Source organism: Mustela nigripes, chromosome 18, assembly GCF_022355385.1.
Source record: "Mustela nigripes isolate SB6536 chromosome 18, MUSNIG.SB6536, whole genome shotgun sequence".
Classification (NCBI taxonomy): domain Eukaryota; kingdom Metazoa; phylum Chordata; class Mammalia; order Carnivora; family Mustelidae; genus Mustela; species Mustela nigripes.
Genome location: NC_081574.1, coordinates 35,691,889 through 35,715,768, shown reverse-complemented (window position 1 = coordinate 35,715,768; position 23,880 = coordinate 35,691,889). Strand labels below are relative to the sequence as shown.

The 23,880-nt window shown below is 39.6% G+C and overlaps 1 protein-coding gene across 1 annotated transcript in view; it reads right to left on the bottom strand.

Moving 5' to 3' along the window:
• The window catches only part of IDO2 (indoleamine 2,3-dioxygenase 2), a 54,266-nt gene extending 31,813 nt beyond the window's left edge, over positions 1–22,453 (bottom strand). Inside the window, exons 1-2 of the mRNA XM_059384234.1 lie at positions 22,231–22,453; positions 8,216–8,311 (exon numbers count right to left, since the gene is read on the bottom strand). Coding sequence (XP_059240217.1) covers positions 8,216–8,311; positions 22,231–22,329 — 195 coding nt within the window. The 5' untranslated portion in view covers positions 22,330–22,453. The remainder of the gene's footprint in view (positions 1–8,215; positions 8,312–22,230) is intronic.
• Positions 22,454–23,880: the final 1,427 nt, after the last annotated feature.

Below are 23,880 nucleotides of genomic sequence, written 5' to 3'. Positions count from 1 at the left end.
CGTGTTGACACAAAAGTTGGGGATTCATCCTTTCTGATGGAGGCATAGTGTTCCATTGTATATATGGACCATATCTTCTTTATCCATTCATCTGCTGAAGGGCATCTTGTATCCTTTTAAGCTCCAGGCATGGCAGAGCAGCCTCTGACCCGCTGCTCCTCCCGCCCGGGCTCCCTACCAGCAGCTCATGGAATCCTTCCTCTGCTCTCTGCTAGAGGGCAGCCCTTCCGTGTCTGTACTCCCCACTCAGCAGCATGTTTATTCTTTCTAAAAATTGGCTCTGAAAGAGTCCCAAAAGCAATGTGCTCTAGGTTCACGTGCTTGCCTGTGTGTATGGGGTTGGGGGTGGCTGCTGAGATGTTGCATTTCAACGGGAAGCAGCCAGAAAATACTAACAATAGTTATTTATTGAGTACTTGTTATAAGCCTCTTAACTAAAGTGTTCCGGAGGCAGGATGCTAGAAACTTCCCAGGCCAGGTCAAGTTCCGCTTTCCGCCAAACGCACAGGCCAAAACTGAGTCAGAGAGGATAAGTACAGGGTCACAAAGTCAAGGGACTGAGCCAGGGTACTACTGTAGTTCCGTCCACTGTCCCGCTTTCTCAAGTTAGCCCTGCCTGGTAGAAATGAGAGCCACATGTGTAATTTCAAATTTTCTGCCAGGGACATTAAAAAAAAAATACTAAAAAGAAACATGAAATTTATTTTAACAATATATTTTTCTACATCAGTATATCCATAATATTATTAACACATGGTCAGTATAAAATATTGAAATACTTTGCTCTTTTTATAGTAAATCTTCAAAATCCAGTGAAAACCTTACACATCAGTTTGTCTTAACCACATTTCAGATGTTCAATAGCCATAAGCCCCGTTGGTTACCTATAGTGCCATCTTAGGGTAAAGGAACAAAGTCTGATTTGGGAATGTGGCTCTTGGTTAGAGACGTTTTGGAAATTTCTTGCACATTCCAGAGTCCCTGGGCTCTCCTTTCCAATCAAACACAAATAATTTAAAAAAATGATTTAGAAAAAAATAAGCAGCGACAACAAATACTCTTTGCAACAGAAGTTTTTTTCTACAAAAAACAATGAAATGGTTAGGGAGAGAATGAGTCATAAACTTAATGTTTTTCTGAATTTAAAGTAATGAACTTGATTTCATATTTGTGTTTTATTATAAGATGGAATGTAAATACAGAAATTGTAAAATGCAATCTCATTACAGTTCTAATTTTCATTTTCCTGATTGTTAATAAATGTTGGCATCTTTCATATGTTACTTGGTCATTTATGTTTGCTATTTTGTAAAATGTTCATGTTTACAGCAGTTTTTTAACTTGGTTGTTTGTCTTTCTATTTTATCTCCAAGACTTTGTATATCCAGGATACAATCTTTTTCTTGGCTATATATGTGATAACATCATCTTCCAGTTTATGGCTTGGCTTCTCATTTTCTTTATGGTCTATTTTGATGAATGGAGGGTCTATTTTTTTTTTTTTAAGATTTTGCAATTTATTTCACACACAGAGAGAGATCACAAGTAGGCAGAGAGGCAGGCAGAGAGAGAGGGGGAAGCAGACTTCCTGCTGAGCAGAGAGCCTGATGCGGGGCTCGATCCCAGGACCCTGAGATCATGACCTGAGCTGAAGGCAGATGCTTTAACCCAATAGCCACCCAGGCACCCCTGGATGCTCTTTTTAATGAAATTAAATGTTCATAAAAATATCCCAAAGTCATTAGGAAATCTTCCTTACTCTAAGTACATATTCTTTTAAATTTTCTTCTATAACATTTAAATTTTTGTCTTTTACATATAAATTCTTAATCTATCTGGAATGAACTTATTTTTATGATAAAAATAGCCAATCCAGTGGTCCTCTCTTTTTATTGCTGCCCTCCCATATCATCTGATCTTAATTTTTGTAGTTTTATATTATGTCATGATAATTGATGAGGCAAATCTTCTCAACTTGCTGTTGTTAAATATACATATATTTGTTCATTTATTATGTAACATGCATGATGAACTAAGCAATATTTTACTTTCACAACTTCCACATTTTTTAACATCTTGTTTAAAATAAATATATAATTTCAACTCCATCATCATATTAATGCACTTTGGCCAAAAGACTATGTCCATACACACACACATGCATGCACAAACTATTTTAGAAATTCTTTTTTATTTCACAGACACATTAGCAGTGACTACTAAGAAGTAACTATTACCCGCCCCCAAGAAAATTGACCATATATTTCATTAATTTCATTATTTGGCAGTCTTTCTTAAATACTCTTTTTTTTTTTTTTTTGTCTTTCCTGAGTCCTTTATTCTGATTTGGAGTCGTGATGCTAGAGTAATTTCTGAACATTTGAGACAAAGTGTTTGGATAGTGTATTTTCTTATTTCTTGATTTGATTGATACTTTTTTTTAGTGCTCATGGATGATTACTAAAATCTGGATTCTAAACACCTTTTTCTAAAATCTTATTAATATTCATACAGTATCTTTTAAAAATACCAGTATAGACAGATACATATTTATTTTATACTTTGGATCATAACCCAATGCTACTTTGTTTACTTGCTTGTGATGCTGTTCCATATTGGCCACTGGGGGTTCTTTCAGGTTGGCTTTTGTGTCCCATTTGACATGCCCCAACTATTCCCTTTGTTAGCATTGCTTTACTTCCTGGCAGTGTAACATTGTTCACCTTGTGTTTGCCCTGTTCCAACTTTATAATCAGTCCTTTCTCCAAGGAGCCCTTGTTCCTTTTTTGGAGAACAGTGTCCCCACATGGGGCTTGCCCATTTCTCCTGGGTTCCACTGCTCCTAGGTCCCCACAGGACAAAGCTAAGACATGTGTGGGTGTGCATGGGTGTGCACACATATTATATTTATCCATATCCATATAATATTGATTTATCCACATACGTTTATCTATTTACCCACATACGTAAGCTAAACGTGACTTTACACTCCTGTCTTCAACTCTAATCCAGTGCTGCAGGTTAATTTAAATTCCCCTTTGGCCAATTTGTAACTTTCATCTCTGACAGCATTTATTTATCTGCTCAATCTAGTATACATATAAAGCAGTTTCAGAATTGTGAAACCATACCCCCACAGGAAAACCAGTTTCCCAGCTGGAGTATAGTGATACTGTACAGTTCCTCTTCCGTTTGGCCATACAGAGTCTAGCCACAGCATCATTTCCCACCATGGCTTAGGTCAGCTCCTTTCTCCCCAACTCCTCCCCATGAAATGATGTCACGCATCTGGAACACATACTCATTTGTTGTAGTCTACATTCCACCCCAAGATTCCCCCCAGTTCTGGTTAATTGGTTTTTTAAATTTGCATACAATTCACTCTTCGTGATATACAATTCTATGGGTTTCGCCACCCCGAATACCCCACAGAACAAAAACTCCTCCTGTAGTAGCCAACCACCCACTTCTTCCGCCTCAGTCCTTGGTAATCACTGATCTGTTTTCTGTCCTTACAGTTTCATCTTTTCCAGAATGTCATTTGGACGGGATCTTACAATATACAGTCTTTTGGGTCTGACATATTTCATTTAGCAAGATACATTTGACACCTAGTAGCATACCGTTGTATGGCTCTAACTCAGTATCTCATCCAGTCAGGGCAGCTATAACAAAAGTAGCACAGACTAGGTGGCTTATAACCATTGGACATTTAATTCTTACAATTTTTGAGGCTAGAAGCCCAAGATCAGGCTGGGGGCCCAGTGTGACTGGGTTCTGGGGAGGGTCCTCTTCTAGGTTGTGCACTGCTGTCTTTCTGGTGTATCTTCACATTGTAGCTGAAGAGGGCCAGAGAGCACTCAGGAACCACTTTAGCTACATTCTGTTGCTGGTCAGTTTAATGTGCTGACTTGACCAGGCTAAGGGATGCCCAGGTAACTGGTAAGACATTATTTCTGGGTGTGTCTTCGAGGGGGTGCTTTTGGAGGAGAGTAGCATTTAAACTGTAGGCTGAGTAAAGAATATCGTGCTCAGCAGTTTGGGTGGGTTTCATTCATTCCATCAGAGCTCAGATAAAATAAAAAAGTAGACGAAGGATGGATTTTCTGTCTGCTTACGCTGAGACAGCCATCTTCTCCTGGCTTGGAACATCAGTGCTCTCCATGCTCGGACTTTCAGACTCAGGCTGGGACTTAACACTCTTGGCTTCCTTGGCCTTCAGCATTCCTAGGTCCCTGATTTGCAGGTTGCAGTCTCCATAGCCATGTGAGCCTGTCCCTGCTAATAAATCTTCTTCTCTAGGTCTGTATTCTCTTGCTTCTGCTTCTCTGGAGAACCCTGACTAATTCATCTCCTCAAAGCCCCACCCTCTAATACCATCATATTGGGAACTAGGAGTTCAAAATCTACAATCAGTCCATGTACTCTGAGAATTTGACTATTCTCCTGTTCAGAGACAGGCTGATTATTTCAAGTTTGGGGGATTATGAATCAAGCTGCTATAAACAGTCACATGTAAGCTTTTCCACACACATTAATTTTCACATGACTTGGGTAGATACTTAGGAATGTGACTGTTGGGTCATATGGAAAGTCTATATTCAACTTCCTGAGAATCTGCCAAACCATCTTCCAAAGTAGCTGTACTATTTTTTTGTATTCCCATCAGCAGAATGAAAGAGTGTCTCTTTTGGTGTATATCCTCATCAGCACTTGATAATGCTGAATTTTCTTTTTTAATTTTAGTTATTCAAAGGCGTGTTAAATTGCCTCTTAATACTTATTATTATAAATAATCCTGTTACTCCATAAGTAAACCAGTTTTGTTTTTTATTGTTTCCTGATTAGAACTTGAAAATTTTTCTTCTTATTCTAAAATATTTGAAATTTCACAGGGATATCTATATGTATCCCCCCAACCCCAATATCTTTGTGATAAAATACTCAAATCTTTCCTAAGATCTGAAAACGTTTTCTTATGTGCTTGAAGCTTTGCTTTTCCTCCACCTATGCCACTCTGCTTTGGGGAACTCTACTTTGTAGAATTTGGGTCATCTATTTCTCCTTTTCCGTACTTTATTTTTTTGAGAGTTGATGTTTCTTTAATTTTTGCTTTATACTTTATGAAAAGTGTGTCCTTTTTCTATAACCAATGCTTCTCTGATTTATTTGAGATTATATTGAGTTTTTTGCTTGTTTATTTCTTTGCTCCCCAATAGTTCCTTTTATGTACAACTTCACTTATTTTTACAAAGTAAATAAACTGGAGAGATTAATTAGAATTTCAAAAACATTGATCTCATCAGATTCATTAGTTGTGAATGTCCAATCCCTCCTACTGTGTTTTGACTTATTCCTTCTTTTCATAGGACAAGGTAATTTGTTATTATCGATTCATGTTCAGGGACTGTGGTCAGTTCTATCATAACTAGTAGCTATTAAAGCGTTCCTTAATCATGTTTCCAGAATGCTGCTGAGTCTCCTCTTGTGTAGCTTCTGGGAGCAAGTCAGTTGCCTATAGTGTTTTGTGACAGTGGAGTGGAGAAAGGGGACTCTTTCTGGAATAAGAAGGATGTATGTAAACAAATAAACAAGTTTTGTTTGTTGGTTGGTTGGTTGGTTTTTTACCAAAATACGGATAGGGGGGCGTCTGGGTGGCTCAGTGGGTTAAGCCTCTGCTTTCGGCTCAGGTCATGATCCCAGGGTCCTGGGATCGAGCCCCGCATCAGGCTCTCTGCTTAGCAGGGAGCCTGCTTACCCTCTCTCTCTGTTTGCCTCTCTGCCTACTTGTGATCTTTGTCTGTCAAGTAAATAAATAAAATATTAAAAAAAATACTGGGGCTTTCTAAGAGCAAGGTGGCTGGTCTGGAGGTACTTTAAGATAAAAAATGTAAATCCAGTTATTGTGTTATCTGTGCCAAGTAAAGGGCTCAGGAGAACAATTTTTTAGTCTGAAGCTTGATGTATGGTCCTGGAAGCCATAATATTTGCTTTTTATGACTGATTTCCAATTGATTCAGTCTCAGCCTGTGCTGATGACGTCTTTTTTTTTTTTTTAAGGTTTTTTTTTTTTTTTTTTTAATTTTTAAATAATTGCTACACCTAACGTGGGGCCTGAGCCTATATCAAGATGAAGAGTTGCATGCTCTACTAAATGAGCCTGCCAGGGGACCCAGTGAAATCTTAAAAGCGGATTTATGTAATTAGATGTTTTATACATAATTAGAAATGTAGAGACTGGCCACAAGTGTTGTAGTAGTTTCCTAGGGCCACCTCAACAATCAAACACCAACTCAGAAGCTTAAAACAGTAGAACTGTATTCTCTCACAATTCTGGGCAATAGATGTCTGAAATTAAGGTATTTATAAGATTTGTTCCTTCTGGAGTTTCTGAAGGACAGACAATCTGTTCCCTCTTCCCTTCCCAGTGTCTGGTGATTACCAGCAACTCTTGGCACACTTTGGCTTGTAGATGATGCATCTCTTCTCTCTCTCTGCCTCTATGTTCACATGGTCTTCTTCCCTGTGTATCTGTGGGTCTGTGTCCACATTTCCTTCTTCTTATAAGGACTCCAGTCACACTGGATTAGAGTACACCCTAATACAGTATGACCTCAGTTACCTTGATTCCATCTGCAAAGACCTTATTTCCAAATAAAGTCACAGTCCTGAGTTCCAAGTGGACAATTTCTGGAGAAACACTATTCAACCCAGTAGAAGTGTCAGGGGATTATTTTCACAGCTGTGCTAAACTCTTTTGCCAACTTCCATGTTTTCAGTAGCCAGAAGTCAGCTGTACACTCCTGGCCTTTTCTCACTGATATTTCACATATGAGGAGCATCAATTCAATGAATCCTTCACTTCACTCTTGATAGTGTAATCAAATAAAGCCTAAGGAAAGCCTGGTGCAGAGAACTGTGTAGTTCACAAATAGAACCTTAATCTGTCCTTCTACAAATTGTTCTTGGATCCACCTTGCTTTTGTCTTGCTACTCTGAACTGGGAGAAGGAGGCTACAGAGGTTCAGTTTGCTTTGGTGGTATGCTTTGTGTGGGTACAATACACTATGATAAAATTTGCTTAATATGAAACAAACATTCTTAAAGTTTCATCCATCTTTGGTACTTTCTCTTGTTCCCTGCACTTAAAGATATTTTCTTATTTTTCTTCTTCTTCTTTTTTTTATTTCTTTGGTCTTATTAATGACACTTCATGCAGCAGGAAAATAAATTCTTAGGTTTAGTTTGCTATCTTCATAAACACTCAAGTCAGTCTCTTACGTCTTTTACAGGATTTCCAACCTTGTGCCTGCACTTAACAGGCATCTAGTAAGTACTTTTAAATCCATTAGTATTTATAAATATTAAATATGTTTAAGTCAGTGATGGAGAATTTGGGAGCATGGGAAAGCTTTCTTGTATCTCTGAAATCTCACAGCACTCCAAACTAGAGAAGAGACCAGAGGAAAGTATAAATATATACTCAATTATGCTGAATGGCAGGGACAGAAGAAGTGATTTAGTCCCTTTAACAATTCCATGAGACCAGAACTTCTCCCCTTCTGTAAAAAAGGAGGTAGAACTACAGGGATGAAATAATTTGTTTTCAAGTTGGATAGCTACTATATAATAAAGCCAAGATTCAAACTCAGGTCTTCCTGAATCAAAGTCATGTTTTCTTGTTACATCATCTTATTTATTACTGTGGGATACTGTCAGTGCTCCAGGGACCAAGAAGTTTCACTGTTTCTTACTCACTCTTGGGAAATAATGCTCCTCTTATCAACTGTTTCTGCAGAACCCAAGGGAGAGGCGTGCCAACCATGTGACATACAAGGAGGACACTGAGAATCTCAATGCTTACCCTTCTCCAGCTAGATCTTATCCATCAGCTTACCTATAATTCCCAACCAGATGGCCTTCCTTCTGTAAACAAATATTTGTTCAGTGCTTAATGTGTTTCAGAAATTATTTTGTGCAGGTTGTGGAAATTTTAAGGAAATGCATGTGTAATATGAGGAACAAGTCATTCCACTCTTCAGAAAAGGTAAGGTAGCTTTCTTGGTAATCTCAATGGCAATTGTTGGTGTCCCTGGGTCCACTGACCCACTTTCATAATTCTGAGAAAGAAATGTAGTGTGGGGATGAAAATACGATGATGAGAAGAACTTAAACAGAAAAAAAGAACTTAAAGAGAAGAATGAAAAAGATATACCTTATTTACTCGAGCTTGAAGCTGCTGAGTCTCAATCAAATGAGGCAGTTCGTTGGCGATTTCCATCCAAGGCCTAAAATGATCTGGAAGTTCTTTCTGCATTCAAAATGGAAACATTGCAGTATTTTATTTTATTATTTTATTTTATTTTTTTAAAGATTTTATTCATTTATTTGACAGAGATCACAAGTAGGCAGAGAGGCAGGCAGAGAGAGAGAGAGGAGGAAGCAGGCTCCCTGCCGAGCAGAGAGCCCGATGTGGGGCTCAATCCCAGGATCCTAGGATTATGACCTGAATCAAAGGCAGAGGCTTTAATCTATGGATCCACCCAGGCACCCCCATCTCAGTATTTTAGACCTTTCTGGGAAGCAGCTTGGGGGAGTAACTGCTTTCATATTTCAGTTTTAAATTAGAATTCAGGTCAGTTTAGTTCAACAAGTATTGAAAATTCACTCTATGCTGGGCCCTGTGCTAAGCATTACAAACACACAGATGATTGAAATACAGTCCTTGGGTTTAAGAAGCATGTAATCTAGTAAGTCAGAAAAAAAATGTAGTCAGATATATCCCAATGCAGTGTAATATTTTCAGTTACTGACTTGTGGGCAAGCTTAAGAACTTGCAAAGAAGAGGAAATTATTAATTCTGTCAACAGTTGTGGGAAATAAAAGGGAAGTATTTGTAGAAATATGACAATGGGGGTCAGTGTTAGAGTCTGAAAGTGACTTTGCTGGGGGAAATTTGAAAATGGAAAGGAAGTAAAACAGAAGTGTTAGTGGATATAGGAGAAAGCTGTGCTTCCTGGGACTACAGGTGACTCCGTGTTACTGCAATATAAAGCTCAAGAGAAAAGGTGGTTGATGATGAGACCAGAAAATCAGATCAAATATGCTTTTTATAAAGTGCATAAGAATTTTCTTTTCATGTAGTTGGTGACATGGTTTGATCTGAATTTTAGAACGATAATTTTGTTGATAAGACTTGAAGATATAAAATCAGATTAAGAAAGCTTTGAAGTACTACTTGAGGACTAAATTTGGACAGTGACAATTAATTTAGAAAGGAGATATTCAAGAAATATTTGGAAAGGGGACCTAGGTGGCTCATTCGGTTGAGTGTCCAACTCTTGATTTAAGCTCAGGGTGATCTTAGGGTCATGATCTCAGGCTAGGGGAAGAATGCTTGTGTTTCTTTCCCTCTGTACCTCTCCCAGCTTGCACTCTCTTCTTCAAATTAATTAATTAATTAATTAAAAAATATATATTTGGAAAGTAAAATTAAAATGATGAGTGATTAAATTTAGAGAAAGGGACTGAAGGCAAGATGACTCCTAGTCTAATAGCATTGACTGTGCTGGACCCAGGGTTTAGCCAAGTAGAACATAGGCTGAGTTTCAGCAATCCTAGCTCCATCCCAGGAAATGGAATTTTTTTTTTACCTTTTTTACCAAAAATTTACCTTTTGCTATAAATAAACTTATATTGCAACACAGTTACACTCATATGTTTACATGTTGTTTACGGCTGCTGTCACATTACAGCAGCAGAGTCAGGGAGTTGTAACAAGAAAGCTATATGGTATGCAAAACTTCAGGTATTTACTATTCGACCCTTTATAGGAAAAATTTGTCAACTCCTGATCTATCCCTATGGTCTGGACCTTCTTTTTTCAGAGTATAAACTGCAACTGAATGTTGTGTCTGTGGGTTAAGAAGGAGAGGCCATGTAAGGATGGTTTCCATGTTTAGGAAATAGATTACTGAATGTATCGATGGGAACACAGATTGAGACAGAAATGCAGGGAGTCAAGGAGAAGGCATAACAATAGTGAGTTTATTGTTCAGTATTTATAGCCTAGAATGTCAGGATATGGCCACATACTGGACAAGTGCATTTGCAGTTTGAGGTTCAGGAAAAAAATTAGTATTAGAAATGCACAGTTGGGAGGCATAACTGTGGTAAAAACTTCACATGAAGTTAAAACCACAAAATTGTATAAAGTCATTAAGGAGAAGTCTCCCAGTGAAAGGAGAAGGCTCAGATCAGCACACACTGGGGAACAGTGACAAAGCAGGCAGAGGAAGTGAATCCAGCAGCACAGATCAAAAAGAGGTTCGGTAGGCCAGAAGAGAATCCCCCTACAGAAGTCTAGACATTAGGAGATGTCAAAGAAGGGACTTATCAGAAGGTCAAGTGTTTCTGTGGAAAGTTAAAGGAAGACTGTCCACTTTGGAAAAAAAAATTAAGAAGGTACCCACGTATATATCAGTCTTTCTATCTATATCTATATCTATATCTATATCTATCTATATCTAGATACACACACACACACATATAAATTTATGAGTTTAGGTCAGGGTCATGGAAGCAGGGTTCAAATTTTAGTGTGTTGAGGAAGTGAGCCGATAGGGACCGAAAGAGTAAATTACTATGTTTAGGAGAGTCTTGGGCCTTAGCAAGAAGTCATGTGGGTTTGAGAGCTATCTCAATTTTAAAATGAGAACATTGAGCAGTTTAGTCTTGAAAGAGGAAGATTTTGAAGATAAAGGACAGACAAGAGTAATTACAGGCAAAATGTCAGGGAAGAAGGGGAAGAGGGGAGTAAAAGGCCAAATGAAGCACCTGGCTTTGAAGTGATAGAAGGTGAAAGTCTGGAGTTTGAGGGAATTTGCTCTTTATGCACTCAATTTCTCACCAAAGGGGACTGAAGCCCAGGTTCTATGGCTTGAAGAAAGGGGTTGGTGTTAAATTAATTATAGATGGGAGAAGGAATGGGAAATTAAACATAAAAATACGAAAAGTACACTGTTTTATATTATGTACATTATACTGTATTATAATACTAGATAAGACCCAGCACAGTTTGAAGACGTATGGAACTATAAGCTACCCATAAATTACTTGTTAGAGGCGGTTTTCTGTCTCTCAGAATGTGAGACAAATTGGGGTTCAAACTCCTAATTAATTCATAACGTGGGTGAATCTAATGTCGAATCCACAATCTCTGAAAATTAGACTTTATTTAATCCTGTCTTTGCTATCTTTAAAACGGAATCAGTTCAAGACAAACTAAGAATCCCCTACTAGTTTTCACAACAAATTAGATTATAGCATCATCATCATGATGCTGTTTTTATTTAAAGATTTTATTTATTTGGCACAGAGAGAGAGAGAGGGGTGGGGGGACAGACGCAAACAGGCAGGGTGGGAGAGGGAGAGGCAGGCTTCCTACTGAGCTGGGAGCCTGATGCAGGGCTCGATCCAGGGACCCTGAGATCATGACCGGAGCTGAAGGCAGAGGCTTCACAATTGAGCCACCCAGGCACCCCAGCATCATATTAGTTTTATTTTTACTGTAGATTAAGATGTCATGGAAAGAAAATTCCATCACATTCTCCTCCGCAGGTGTTCTCTTTTTCTTTTTTTCCTTTAAAATTTTATTAATTTGGGCGCCTCGGTGGCTCAGTGGGTTAATCCTCTGCCTTCGGCTCAGGTCATGATCTCAGGGTCCTGGGATCGAGTCCCGCGTCGGGCTCTCTGCTCGGTGGGGAGCCTGCTTCTTCCTCGCTCTCTGCCTGGCTCTCTGCCTACCTGTGATTTCTCTCTCTGTGTGTCAAATAAATATTAACAAAAATTTATTAATTTATTCGTCAGAAAGAGAGGGAGAGAGAGGGACAGAGAGGGAGAGAGCACAGTCAGAGGGAGTGCGAGGCAGAGTGAGAAGCAGGCTCCCTGCTGGAGCCAGATCTGAGACTTGATCCCACAACTCTGGGATCATGAGCTGAGCTATAGGCAGACGCTTAACCAACTGAGCCACCCAGGAACCCCATCCTCGCACATTCTTCACACAATACCCATGCTTCTGGGAAGGAATCTGTCTTGCTCTGTGCTGTTCTCCCTGGGAGAAAAAGTTTATAAGGATGGTAGTATAATCTTCCCCAGCATTGCTCAGCGATGGGTGCAGAGCCGAAGAGGGCTGATAATTACAGTGACGCAAGTTTGGGGGTTTACAGAGCGGACGCAGAGTTGACTATTAGCAGGAATCAAGGCAGAGACATTTGTGGTAAACGGACTCTGAACTGGCAACTTGTTTGTCATCTCATTTGTATAATACGTATGTTTTATGAACAAAAAGTGAATGCAATTTTACAGACAATGGAATATAATCTGCATAAAAGAAACAGATGCAGAGTTACAGCATTCAAGGGGCACTTGGATTGCTCAGTTGGTTGACTGTCTTGATTCTTGATTTCTGGCTCAGGTCTTGATCTCAGGGTCAAGGGATTGAGGCCCATGTGGGGCTCCCTGCTCTGCACAGAGTCTACTGGTCCCTCTCCCTCTGTTCCTGCCTCCCCCCTGCCATACACTCACTCTCTCTCAAATAAATAAATAAAATCTTTAAAATAAAATAAACTAGGCTTTAACAAGGAAAATTGTAACCAAATCATCACCTTTGGCCTTCCTTCTTTGATCCTATTCTGAAAATTAAATGGAGGCATCTGGATTTCTGCTTTTCTCACCTGCATGGAAATCCATACATACTACCTCCTGCCTTCAGCTAGGCTGTGGTGGAGTATTTACGTTTTCTTTTCCCTTAGATTCCTAGAGGAATCTCTGCCTTCCTCCTGATTTTTCCTCTCCCCTCTTTAGAAAGAGGGAAATGACGTACCATAAGAGATTTTTAAAAACACAGAAGAAGCCAAGGGGTGATGGAGGGAGGTGGGTCGGGGAGAGAGAGGCTAGGCAGTGATGAACATCGAGGAGAGCACTGGGTGTGATGAGCACTGAGTGTCGTACGCAAGTGATGAATCTTTGAATTCTGTTCCTGAAACCAGCAGTGCACGGTGTGTTCACTAAATAGAATTTCAATAAAAATTCGAAAAAAAGAAAAAATTAAAAGTTCTGATGTTTGTGATTCACACATCACACAAACACAAGAAAACCATGCTTTCATGATGATCTGGGCTTTCAAATTGTGCTTCCCTAGTCCAACAGCATGTGAACTTGTTAGAAATGCATGTTCTCAGGCTTCACCCCAGACCTACTGAATCAGAGACTCTGGGATGGGACCCAGGGTTTCCTAAAACACACCCTGCAGGTGAAGCTGATGTGCTCCAATGTTTGAAAACCACTGCTGTGGGACCCTGAAAATGATCAAGAAGGGAAGAAAAGATTTTGAAGGTATTTCATCATCTGTTAAGAATGTAGCGTCTCTTTCTAGCTTTTCCTCTAAAGACAGAAGAAAGTATTGAATTGTTAATTATTTTTTGATTGCCAGATTTTTTTTTTTTAATTACAAGGTAGGAGACAGGATTAGCTGATGAGTTTTTCATAAGCTAGCACTTTTTTTTCTGTCAGTTCACACATATCTAGCACATCGGTTTTAAAAACTTGTATGGTATTCCAGTATTCTATTAATGAATACTACCAATTGTTTTTAATTTTTCACTATTAACAAATCTGAAACAGTAATCCTTATACATATATTTCTGGATATTTTCTTATTATTAGGACAAATCTCTGAAAGTGAATTTGCTAGATTAAAGGTTCTTTACATGGAAAGGCTGAAAAGCAGTTCTTGATTTTTTAACAGAAAAATTACATAAATTTATAATTGTCGTTGTAGTATGTGATATATAATGGGAGTGCTGCTTAGCGATGTTTCTCAATGTTTCTAGACAGGGGCATTACCAAACGTTTTTTCATTTTGTTATGCTTTGAAGATAGGATATGTATTGTATTATTGCATTAAAGTTCTATAGAGGTTTTAATGTTTAATAAACTTATTAAAATAACTTCACAAGAAATATATAACTTTTGGAAATGATAATTAAAAATAATGCAATCAATGTTTATAGCAAAACATTTCAAAAGCACAAAACTTATAAGATGAAAAGTAGAAGTACCCTGATTCTCATCCTCCTACCTAGTTATAACAACACTTTGCAAATTTCTTGAGTAGCTTTCCAGAAATTGTACATGCTATCATATTATCGGATACATTTGTAATTCAGTGGTTATTAACAAGACTGAAGATCTTTTCATATTCTTTGATCATTACATTTTGTATAGTGTGTGAAACCGCCGTTCACAACGTTCACAACGGGATAGTCAAGTGAACCGATATTTTCATTTATGCCATTGGGTTTTTACATGATGCTTTAGAAACTTCTTCCCGTCCCAACACTATTTCTTTTAGGCTATTTCTAGTTTAATTATTGATGCTTATGTCTGTAATCCATCTACATTTGTGTTGAACATGTCATGGGTTAGAACGTATTATCTCAGGATGCCTGGGTGGCTTTGTCAAAGTGTCTGCCTCGGCTCAGGTCTTGATCCCAGGGTTCTGGGATGGAGCCCCACATAGGGTTCCCTGCTCCTCGGGGAGCCTGCTTTTCCCTCCTCTCATCACTTGTGCTCTCTCACTGTCTTTTTCTCTCTCAAATAAATAAAATAATAACAAAAGAACATATTACCTCATTTCCATCTTGAAATAGAGCCCAGGGATGTTGGATGACTTTCTGCTTTCCTGAGGCTACCCAACCTACTCTGACTCAGAGTTCAGTGCACTAACACCAACCACCCTGGAGTAAACACAGAGAGAATGGAGGACACAGGGGGATGGAAGATGGGTGTAACTGGGTAGGAGACTGAAACTTGTGTGTTTTTCTTACTCTCATTCCAATAACTGGAAGATCCAGGCATGGGATGGGCAAAGATAATAAAATTTTTGGCTTTCTTTCCTTTATAAAAACCGATTTCCTATTACACCTCTGTCAAAGTATAATTTTCAAAAAGTTAAAGAAAATTGCTGACACAAATAGAGAATGTATGTCCAAAATACATTTGGTTCCTTAATGAGGAAATCAGCAAGATGGAAAAGTTGGTTCAAAAGCACTTGTTAAACTGGGTATTTATAGAGTTTTAAAAAAAGAATGTTGAAATCAAATTAGTAGGCTTAATGATAATGAGCCAGGGGTGCCTGGGTGACTCAGTTGTTAGGTGTCTGCCTTCGGCTCGGGTCATGATCCCCGGGACCTAGGATCCAGCCCCATATTTGGCTCTCGGCTTGGCCGTGAACCTGCTTTGTTGTCTTACTGTCCCATGCGTGCATGGTGGAGATCTTAGGACAATCGTATTTCTGGTTGCTCAGGTCCCTCTCTCCCTGGAATGCTTTTATCTTTTCACCTCACTCCCAGGGTGGAGTTAATGTATGCCTCCACGAAGGAAAGAAGGTCGGAAGGAAAGAAGGGAGGGAGGAAGGAGAGAAAGAGAGAGAAAAGAGAGAGTAAGTAAGAGAGAAAGAGAGAGAAAGTTAGACCCACGTGGAAACTGCGAAAGTGACCTTATCTGGGAAAAGGTGTAGTTGAGTTAATGATTGCAAGATGAGATCATCTTGGATTAAGGTGGCTCCAAGGACAAGTGTCCTCAGAAGAGTGACAGTGAGGAGGAAGAAGATAGAGACACAAAGAAGGCCACATGGAGGTCGACACCGAGAATGGAGCTCTTCTGCCATGAAAGTGGAAAACCTGGAGCCACGGGAAGACAGAGGAGGCCAGTAGGGATTCTGCAGAGCTTCCGGAGGGAAACTAGTCTGGCCTCAGACTTGCTCTCCAGCATTCTGTGAGCATACATTTCTGTTGCTTTAAGCCACCAGACTGTGATAACTTGGTCGCAGCAGTCCAGGGAAACAAATAAATGCCCTGAGCCTCCTTTTGAGTGAAAAGAGCATATTTGTATTTTCCTATGGCCAATTTTTTCATTCTTTCTTAGCATCTGTCAGCTTGTCTCCCCTTATCATCACATGTTTCTCTGCAGCTGAGATTTCCTGCACCAGAAAACTTAAAGTGGCATCAGTGTTTAAAATTCCAGTGTTCAGAGGACTGTCTTAGCTACCCCTGCTTCTACTTGCTTATCTCTGTCTGCCAATTTCCCCTTTGGCTCGACTTACCTTTCTTGGTTCCTTTATTTTTTTTTATTTTTTGATATTTTATTTATTTATTTGAAAGAGAAAGAGAAAGCATGAGAGTGGAGTGAGGGGCAGAGAGAGAAGCAGACTCCCTGCTGAGCAGGGAGTCTGATGTGGGGCTCAATCCCAGGATTCTGGGATTGTAACCTGAGCTGAAGGCAGCTGATTAACTGACTGAGCCACCCAGCCACCCCCCTGCCCCGACCTTTCTTGGTTCCTTAATTTTGGTACAGAATTACACCATCCAATCTTCCTTCTCCCAAACACATTTTTTCATATTGATCTACATTACCTATTATGAAATCTGATCTCTTGGTCTCTGCCTGTACTTTATTGCCATCAAACCTCAAATCCCCCTTCAATATGATCAGGCATGCCCCAGAAACTAGGGGAGGTGGCAATAATTTCTCAAGAAAATATTTGAATATTTCCTACCTACAACTTCTATCTGAAAACTATAGCCTCCAATGCTACAAAATAGTACTGAAGCAATTATTTTTCTATTCCTCCTTCTAAGCATCTGGGGTTCCATCAAGGATTGTGAATTTCTACAGGGCAGTATATATGTGTCTCTTTTTCCCAAATAGTTATTTGATCCCTATAAAAGAATAAAGTTCAGTGAACTACTGGGACTTCACAGTGAAAGAAACAACAAAACAAAAGGCACTTTTTGAAATGAGAAGCACCCAGATGTTTATAGCAGTATTATCAACAAGAGACGAACTATGGAGAGAGCCTAAATGTCCATCAACTAATGAATGGATAAAGAAGATGTGGTATCTAAATACAATGGGATAGTACTGTTCCATCAAAAAATGAAATCTTATCATTTGCAATGACAAGGAGGGAGCTAGGATTTATTAAGCTAAATGAAATAGGTCGGTCAGAGAAAGACAAATATATGATTTTACTCATATCTGGAATTTAAGAAAGAAAGCAGATGAACACAGGTAAGGGGGGAAAGAGAAAAAGGAGAGAGGGAAACAAGCCATAAGAGGCTCTTAATGACAGAGAACAAACTGAGGGGAGATGGAGGGAGGTGGGCAGGGGAATGGGCTGGACAGGTGATGGGTATTAAGGAGGGCACTTGTTATGATGAGCACTGGGTGTCCTTTGTAAGTGATGAATCACTGAATTCTATTCCAGAAACCAATATTGCACTGTATGTTAATTACCTAAATTTTAAATTAAAAAATGAAAAAAAAAGTCCAAAAAAAGAATAAAGTTCCCAACATCCCTAAGACTATTGGCACCAGTCCTTTTCTCCTGCTCCATGGCACACTTAAAATTCCCCTTTTCCTTTTTTTTTTTTTTTAATTTTAAATTTAAATTCAATTTAGTTAACATATAGTGTATTATTAGTTTCAGGGGTAGAATTTAGTGATTCATCAGTTGCATGTAACAGCCAGTACTTATCACACCAAGTGCCCTCCTCAATGCCCATCAACCAGTGACCCCATCTCCCCACCCATGTCCCCTCCGACAATCCTCAGTTTGTTTCCTGTGTGTGTGTGTGTGTGTATGTGTGTACGCTAAAGGATCAGTTATGGGTTTATTGCCAAACAGTGAGAACTTCTGAGCCCTGGACAAAGATCGTCTTTGAGAACGCTGAGCCATCAGAAGCACCGCCAGCCTCATCAGAATTTTTGTCCAGAATAGTTCACAGGCAGTGAGGAATGTGCACTTCTCTTAGGAGATGCATTGTGTCTGGTCCTGAGTCGCCATTGACAATTCTTTCCTCCGTCCATTATGTCACTGGTTTTAATAAGATGGTGATATTCCTTTTTTCCCCCACATAAAATATGCTTAATAAATATTTTGATCAAAATTAAACTAAGAAAAAAACCCCAAATAAGTGGTTAGTAATGCTACCGAAGCAATCCGTAAGAAAATAAAATATGACAAACCAATAGAAAGAACATTAAAACTATGTCTAGGTAAGATGATGTGTGGGAGTCCCCTCTGTCTATCCAAACCGATCACTTAACCTTGCAAACTTGCTCCAAGTTCTGTCTTCTCCAGGAAGATTTCCCCATCACTTCTGGTATGCACCAGGATCACCTCGAAACTCTTTAAAGCTTCTCTTCTCCAGAACAGCTTTAATCCTTTCTATCATTGCCCATATGTCATCCTGTAGACCCTTTAGCATTATAGTCCTCCTCCTTCAGCTAAATTCCCATTCAGCGCTAGAATCTTTTTGACAGAAAGCACCCTCCCACCCATTCCAGATGGAAGACCTCATGCTCCTGCCTCCTTTCCTTTGCTGCTGGTGCCTTTACCTCCAGGCTGTCGCTGCTTCTCCAGTAGCTGCCACCTGCCAACTCCAGATGTGCCTCCCCCCCAACACCCCTGCTGCTGCCCTTCAGATCCTTCTTAATAAGGGCTGGTCAGATCACATCTTTTTCCTCCTCTGATACCTACAGCACAGCCCGCATTCCAAAGAGGATTAGAATGCAGGGACAACATCTGATTCACAAATGAATTTCTTGTTTTCTTCCCACTCTTAACCACCGCCCCCCTCCCAGTGCCCAGGGCTGCCTTTCTCCTTCAGGCTGGGCTCAGTAAAAAAAAATTTTTTCATTTTATTTCTTTTCAGTGTTCCAGAATTCATTGTTTATGCACCACACCATGCCCTCCCTAATACCTACCACCAGGCTCACCCAACCCCCCATCCCCCTCCTCTCTAAAACCCTCAGTTTGTTTCTCAGAGCCCACAGTCTCTCATGGTTTGTCTCCCCATCCAATTTCCCCTAACTCACTCCTCAGCAAAGCTTTTCTCAGGAGGTTCCCCTAATGGCAGTCCTCCTGCATAGTCTGTGACTCCACTGACCATCCTGTCCTCCCCATTAGAGAAACACCCCCAGCAGACCAGAACTTTAGGAGCAGGACTGGACTTCTCTCACACCCACCAGTACCCACCACGGTACTCAAATGTTACTTGGAGCAGGAGTGTGTAGTGAAGAACGGGGCTGTCTGTGGCCTTTTGTGTGTGTGTGTGTGTGTGTGTGTGTGTGTGTGACAGCTATGCCTACATTTGATTTGGTACATTTGGAGAGATAGTGATATTCTAACTCCATCATTTCTTCTCCACTTGTGAGTTACTTTTGGATGAAGCCTGGGAACTAACGCTTTAGCTTGGAACTGTTTAAAAAAAAGAAAGGAAGGAAAGAATCAAGTGTTTTTCCTGCCCTTGTAAGAATAGTAAATCAAAGATAATAGTTGACAAGAAGCTTATGTTCACAGAAGCATCCTTTGGTTTTGTACTGAAATTACTTCTGAGCTCTACTCAGTGTTTCTTGTAGCCATGACAACTTTATTTCTATAGTCTTCATCTCCAGCCTGGACCTGCATTGTCCTCGATGCATTTTGTAGCTTTCAAGCACAAGCCATTTAGCCTGGAGATTCTGAATTAACTGTTGGGGTGGGGCTCTGGCGTCAGTATTTTTTAAAGCCCTCCAAATGATTTTGGTGTGCAGTCCAGGAACTGCTGCTCTAATTCACCCTGCACTTAACATCCTGCTGGGAAAATATTCAAACACCAGCTGGGTTATCTCAGTTGCCAGATGCGTGAAATACAGATTCCTGAGCCTAACATTGGAGATCTCTGTTCCGTACTCATCTAATCTATGGCTGTAATCTACTGTAGGTCCCTCCTTTTCTGCCAGACTGGTTTCCTTGTATTCTTTATGTCTAAAGAAAAATGACTTCCCACCTCCCTCCACCCAAACACACATACAGAGGCACAGGACACATGATCTGGCAAATGATTTTTGCAACATATTTATGGACAGGAGCCTGACAGATGTACATTTCCCACACTGAAACATTAGCCCCAGGAAATATTTGAGAGTGGACAGAAACAGTGGGGTCGAGTATTCAACACTCTAGGAGCCAGCCCCCTTCCCTAAAGCCACAATATTTGCTTATTCGTTAGCTTGACTGTTTTCTTTAGAGTCTTGAAGTAAATATTCATAGTAAGCATCCAAGCTTGCCGAAAGAGTATCTTTGGGTTAGTTGACATGACAGAAAAGCTCTCCCATCACTTGCCTTTACACTAAAGGGAAGCAAGACCTGTTTGTGCCCTTAGAAAAGTCAGTGTTAGACATTTCCTAATTTGTGATCAATTTCAACACCTCTCTTGACACCAGCTGCCTCGTACCACTGATGACAAAAATCCCTTCTGATGGACGGAGCAACCTGGGGCAGATTCTGATTAGAACTTCTTCCTCAAACCTCTTCCCAGAAACAGAGATGTTTAAAATTTTCACACAAATCAAAGGAAACTAAAACTGAAACACAGAATCACATTTTCAGAAATCTGACATATGACTACCCTAAAGAAGGCCCAGTTTGCCAGGGAATTTTTTTTTTTCTTATATAAACTCAGAATGGAAATTTTTTCTAAGGGGGTTATCCATTAACCAAGTCACAAGATAAACACGATCTGGCTCCGGATATCACAAACACTGGATACCAGTTATTGTTTCTTATCTAGTTTTCTTATTTGTCAAGAAGGAAACACTGAGTGGAACTCAATCATTGTGGTGTTATGAAGTTACATACGTTATAAGATTATTTTTCCTCAGCTTAGTGTATACATTCAATCCCAATAAGAGTGTGTTAGCCTGTTGGCCTTTTCTTCCTTGTGAACCGGGGATGGTGAGAATGTTCCCGAATCAAGTTTTACACATAGAATGGAGTTCGTAATGAGCATTGGACTGAAGGGCAGGAGAACTGCTTCTAGATCGGATTTATTTAAAATGTTTCATTCCACAGCAGTCCAGTGGGAGGGGCACTAGATCTCCATCCACTCCATGTGAAAACAGGGTCAGGCAGTTCTTGTGATAAACACAGGATTGCAAGAGTTAGTAAATTCAAGTCAGGGCAACTGACCCCTTCTGGTTTGCTCGGGATTTTCCTGCTTTAGCCCTGAAAGACCCACATCTCGGGACTCCATTAAGTCCCTGGCAAAAGCAAATTCTTGGTCACCCCAGTGGCAGTGAGAGAATACAATCTGTACTCTGGGCTACAGCCCTACTCTCCACAGCATGCTGAAGACATTACTTCTGATGTTCAAGTTACTTGTAGCTCTAAGACCTGTTCTCTCAACTAACAGCTCTACAGACAGCTTTTGAAACCAATGAATAGATGATATCTTCATCGGTATTCCTCAAATAACGGTTGAAAGTAAATGAGCATTAGAGTAGGTAGTCAATAAAAGCTCATTGAATTCTAGACCATTCTTTAATCGTAGTTAAATGACAAATTAGGCTTGTGGGGAGGAATTGGATCTATTAAGTTATTGCAATAGCTGCAATATTGGACCCCTTGTTCTCAACCAAGTAGTTTGGATCTTATCTATGATGTAGTAGGAAAAAAAGGTGTTAAGAGACTTGAGTACTAGTTCTGCTTTTGACACTACATGACTTTGGCAAGTCACTTCCTCTGAACTTTAGGTAACCCAAATGTAAAAGCAGGAAGTTAGGACAGGATGGTTTCTAGGCAGTCTTACAGCTTAACATTCGAGAGAGTAAGCGGTGCTGTTAAAAGTTAAGTAATGAAAGAATTACATTACATTGTAACTTTAGTACAATTAAGAAATAAATATTGTTAGTTCTCAAGGATTACTTCCTCTTCTCATCAATGTCTGTGAATATCTGATTCCTCCCACCAATGCCCAAAGTACCCCGACCTCCAGAGTTCTTTTTGCTCTCCCACTAGCAAGCCAAGAAAAACTGATTTGTTCTTTTAATTGATCTATAAGTTCCGACTTTTCCTTAGTAACTACAGATTTTCTCATAAGTTTATTGGACTGACTGACAATCTATTCAAAGCGGCTGGCCTTAAAACATTCTGTTTGAGCTGTGCTGTGCTGAGCCGGGACTGTCACTTTTTTTTGGTTATAATTATATGTTAAGTCGTTGTGTCTTGTCCAGGGATTTAGATCACCTGTCTCCCAATGACCACATAAATTTAGCAAACAAAAGAAGGAACAAATCGACATCTTGAGAAACCTATTCTGCCCTGGTCCAAGGCTCTATACTTACCAGAGGATTAGGAAGAAGGAAGCCATATTCTTCAGAAATGTGAAATCTTCCTAAAGATAATAATGGTGTTGTCTTCACATTCTGACTTGGAGGCTCCATAATTTTGTTTGAAGTATCTACATTACAGCCTAAGTTCCTGAGTGCCCTCTCCCCAACACATATCAAAGGTCTGGGGTAAGGGACCTTCAGAATAGCATCCTCCCTCTGAGGTTAATTGTGCAAGTGCCTCAGCTACGGAGAAGGACCTTGGTCTGAGGTTGAATTCCAGACTGCCATGAACTTTCTCTGACACAAGGCTGAGTAAACAATTAGAGATGGTTGATTAAAACAAACAGGCAAACAAAGCCACAACAGAAAAAAGTATATATATTTTTTTCCTCAAAGGTGTAGTATATGAGAATATTGGTTTTGAATTCAGACATAAGTATGTTTTCCTTTGGAAAAGGATAACTAAACTAGAACTTTGGTCATGACTGATCCCATATACCCTGACAGTAACCTTATCTGTATAGACTTTTGACACACTGGGTCTTTATCTACAAGGAGTAAACTGTTAAAACTGGATGTTAGTTCCATTTAGACAGATAATTCAGTGGCTGGTGATGACTGGCATGGAGAGGAAGACTCTAAATGCATGTCAGAACCAAAGAGGGTTTCAAACAACAACATACTCTAACACACTGAACAACATACTCTAACATACAATTGCTTTGATTTTCTTTGAGAAATAATGTTTAATCATTTTTCAAAATCATTAAGCACAATAAGGAAGGCATATATATATATATATATATATATATATATATTTTGCATTTTATTTTATTTTTTAAATTTTTTTATTTTTTATAAATATATATTTTTATCCCCAGGGGTACAGGTCTGTGAATCACCAGGTTTACACACTTCACAGCACTCACCAAAGCACATACCCCTCCCCAATGTCCATAACCCCAACCCCCTTCTCCCAACCCCCCTCCCCCCGAGCAATCCTCAGCTTGTTTTGTGAGATTAAGAGTCACTTATGGTTTATCTCCCTCCCAATCCCATCTTGTTTCATTTATCCTTCTCCTACCCACTTAAGCCCCCATGTTGCATCACCACTTCCTCATATCAGGGAGATCATATGATAGTTATCTTTCTCCATTTGACTTATTTTGCTAAGCATGATATGCTCTAGTTCCATCCATGTTGTCGCAAATGGCAAGATTTCATTTATTTTGATGGCTGCATAGTATTCCATTGTGTATATATACCACTTCTTCTATATCCATTCATCTGTTGATGGACATCTAGGTTCTTTCCATAGTTTGGCTATTGTGGACATTGCTGCTATAAACATTCGGGTGCACATGCCCCTTTGGATCACTACATTTGTATCTTTAGGGTAAATACCAATTTACCCTAAATTGCTGGGTGCAATTGCTGGGTCATAGGGCAGTTCTATTTTCAACATTTTGAGGAACTTCCATGTTTTCCAGAGTGGTTGCACCACCTTGCATTCCCACCAACAGTGTAGGAGGGTTCCCCTTTCTCCACATCCTCACCAGCATCTGTCATTTCCTGACTTGTTGATTTTAGCCATTCTGACTGGTGTGAGGTGATATCTCATTGTGGTTTTGATTTGTATTTCCCCGATGCCGAGTGATATGG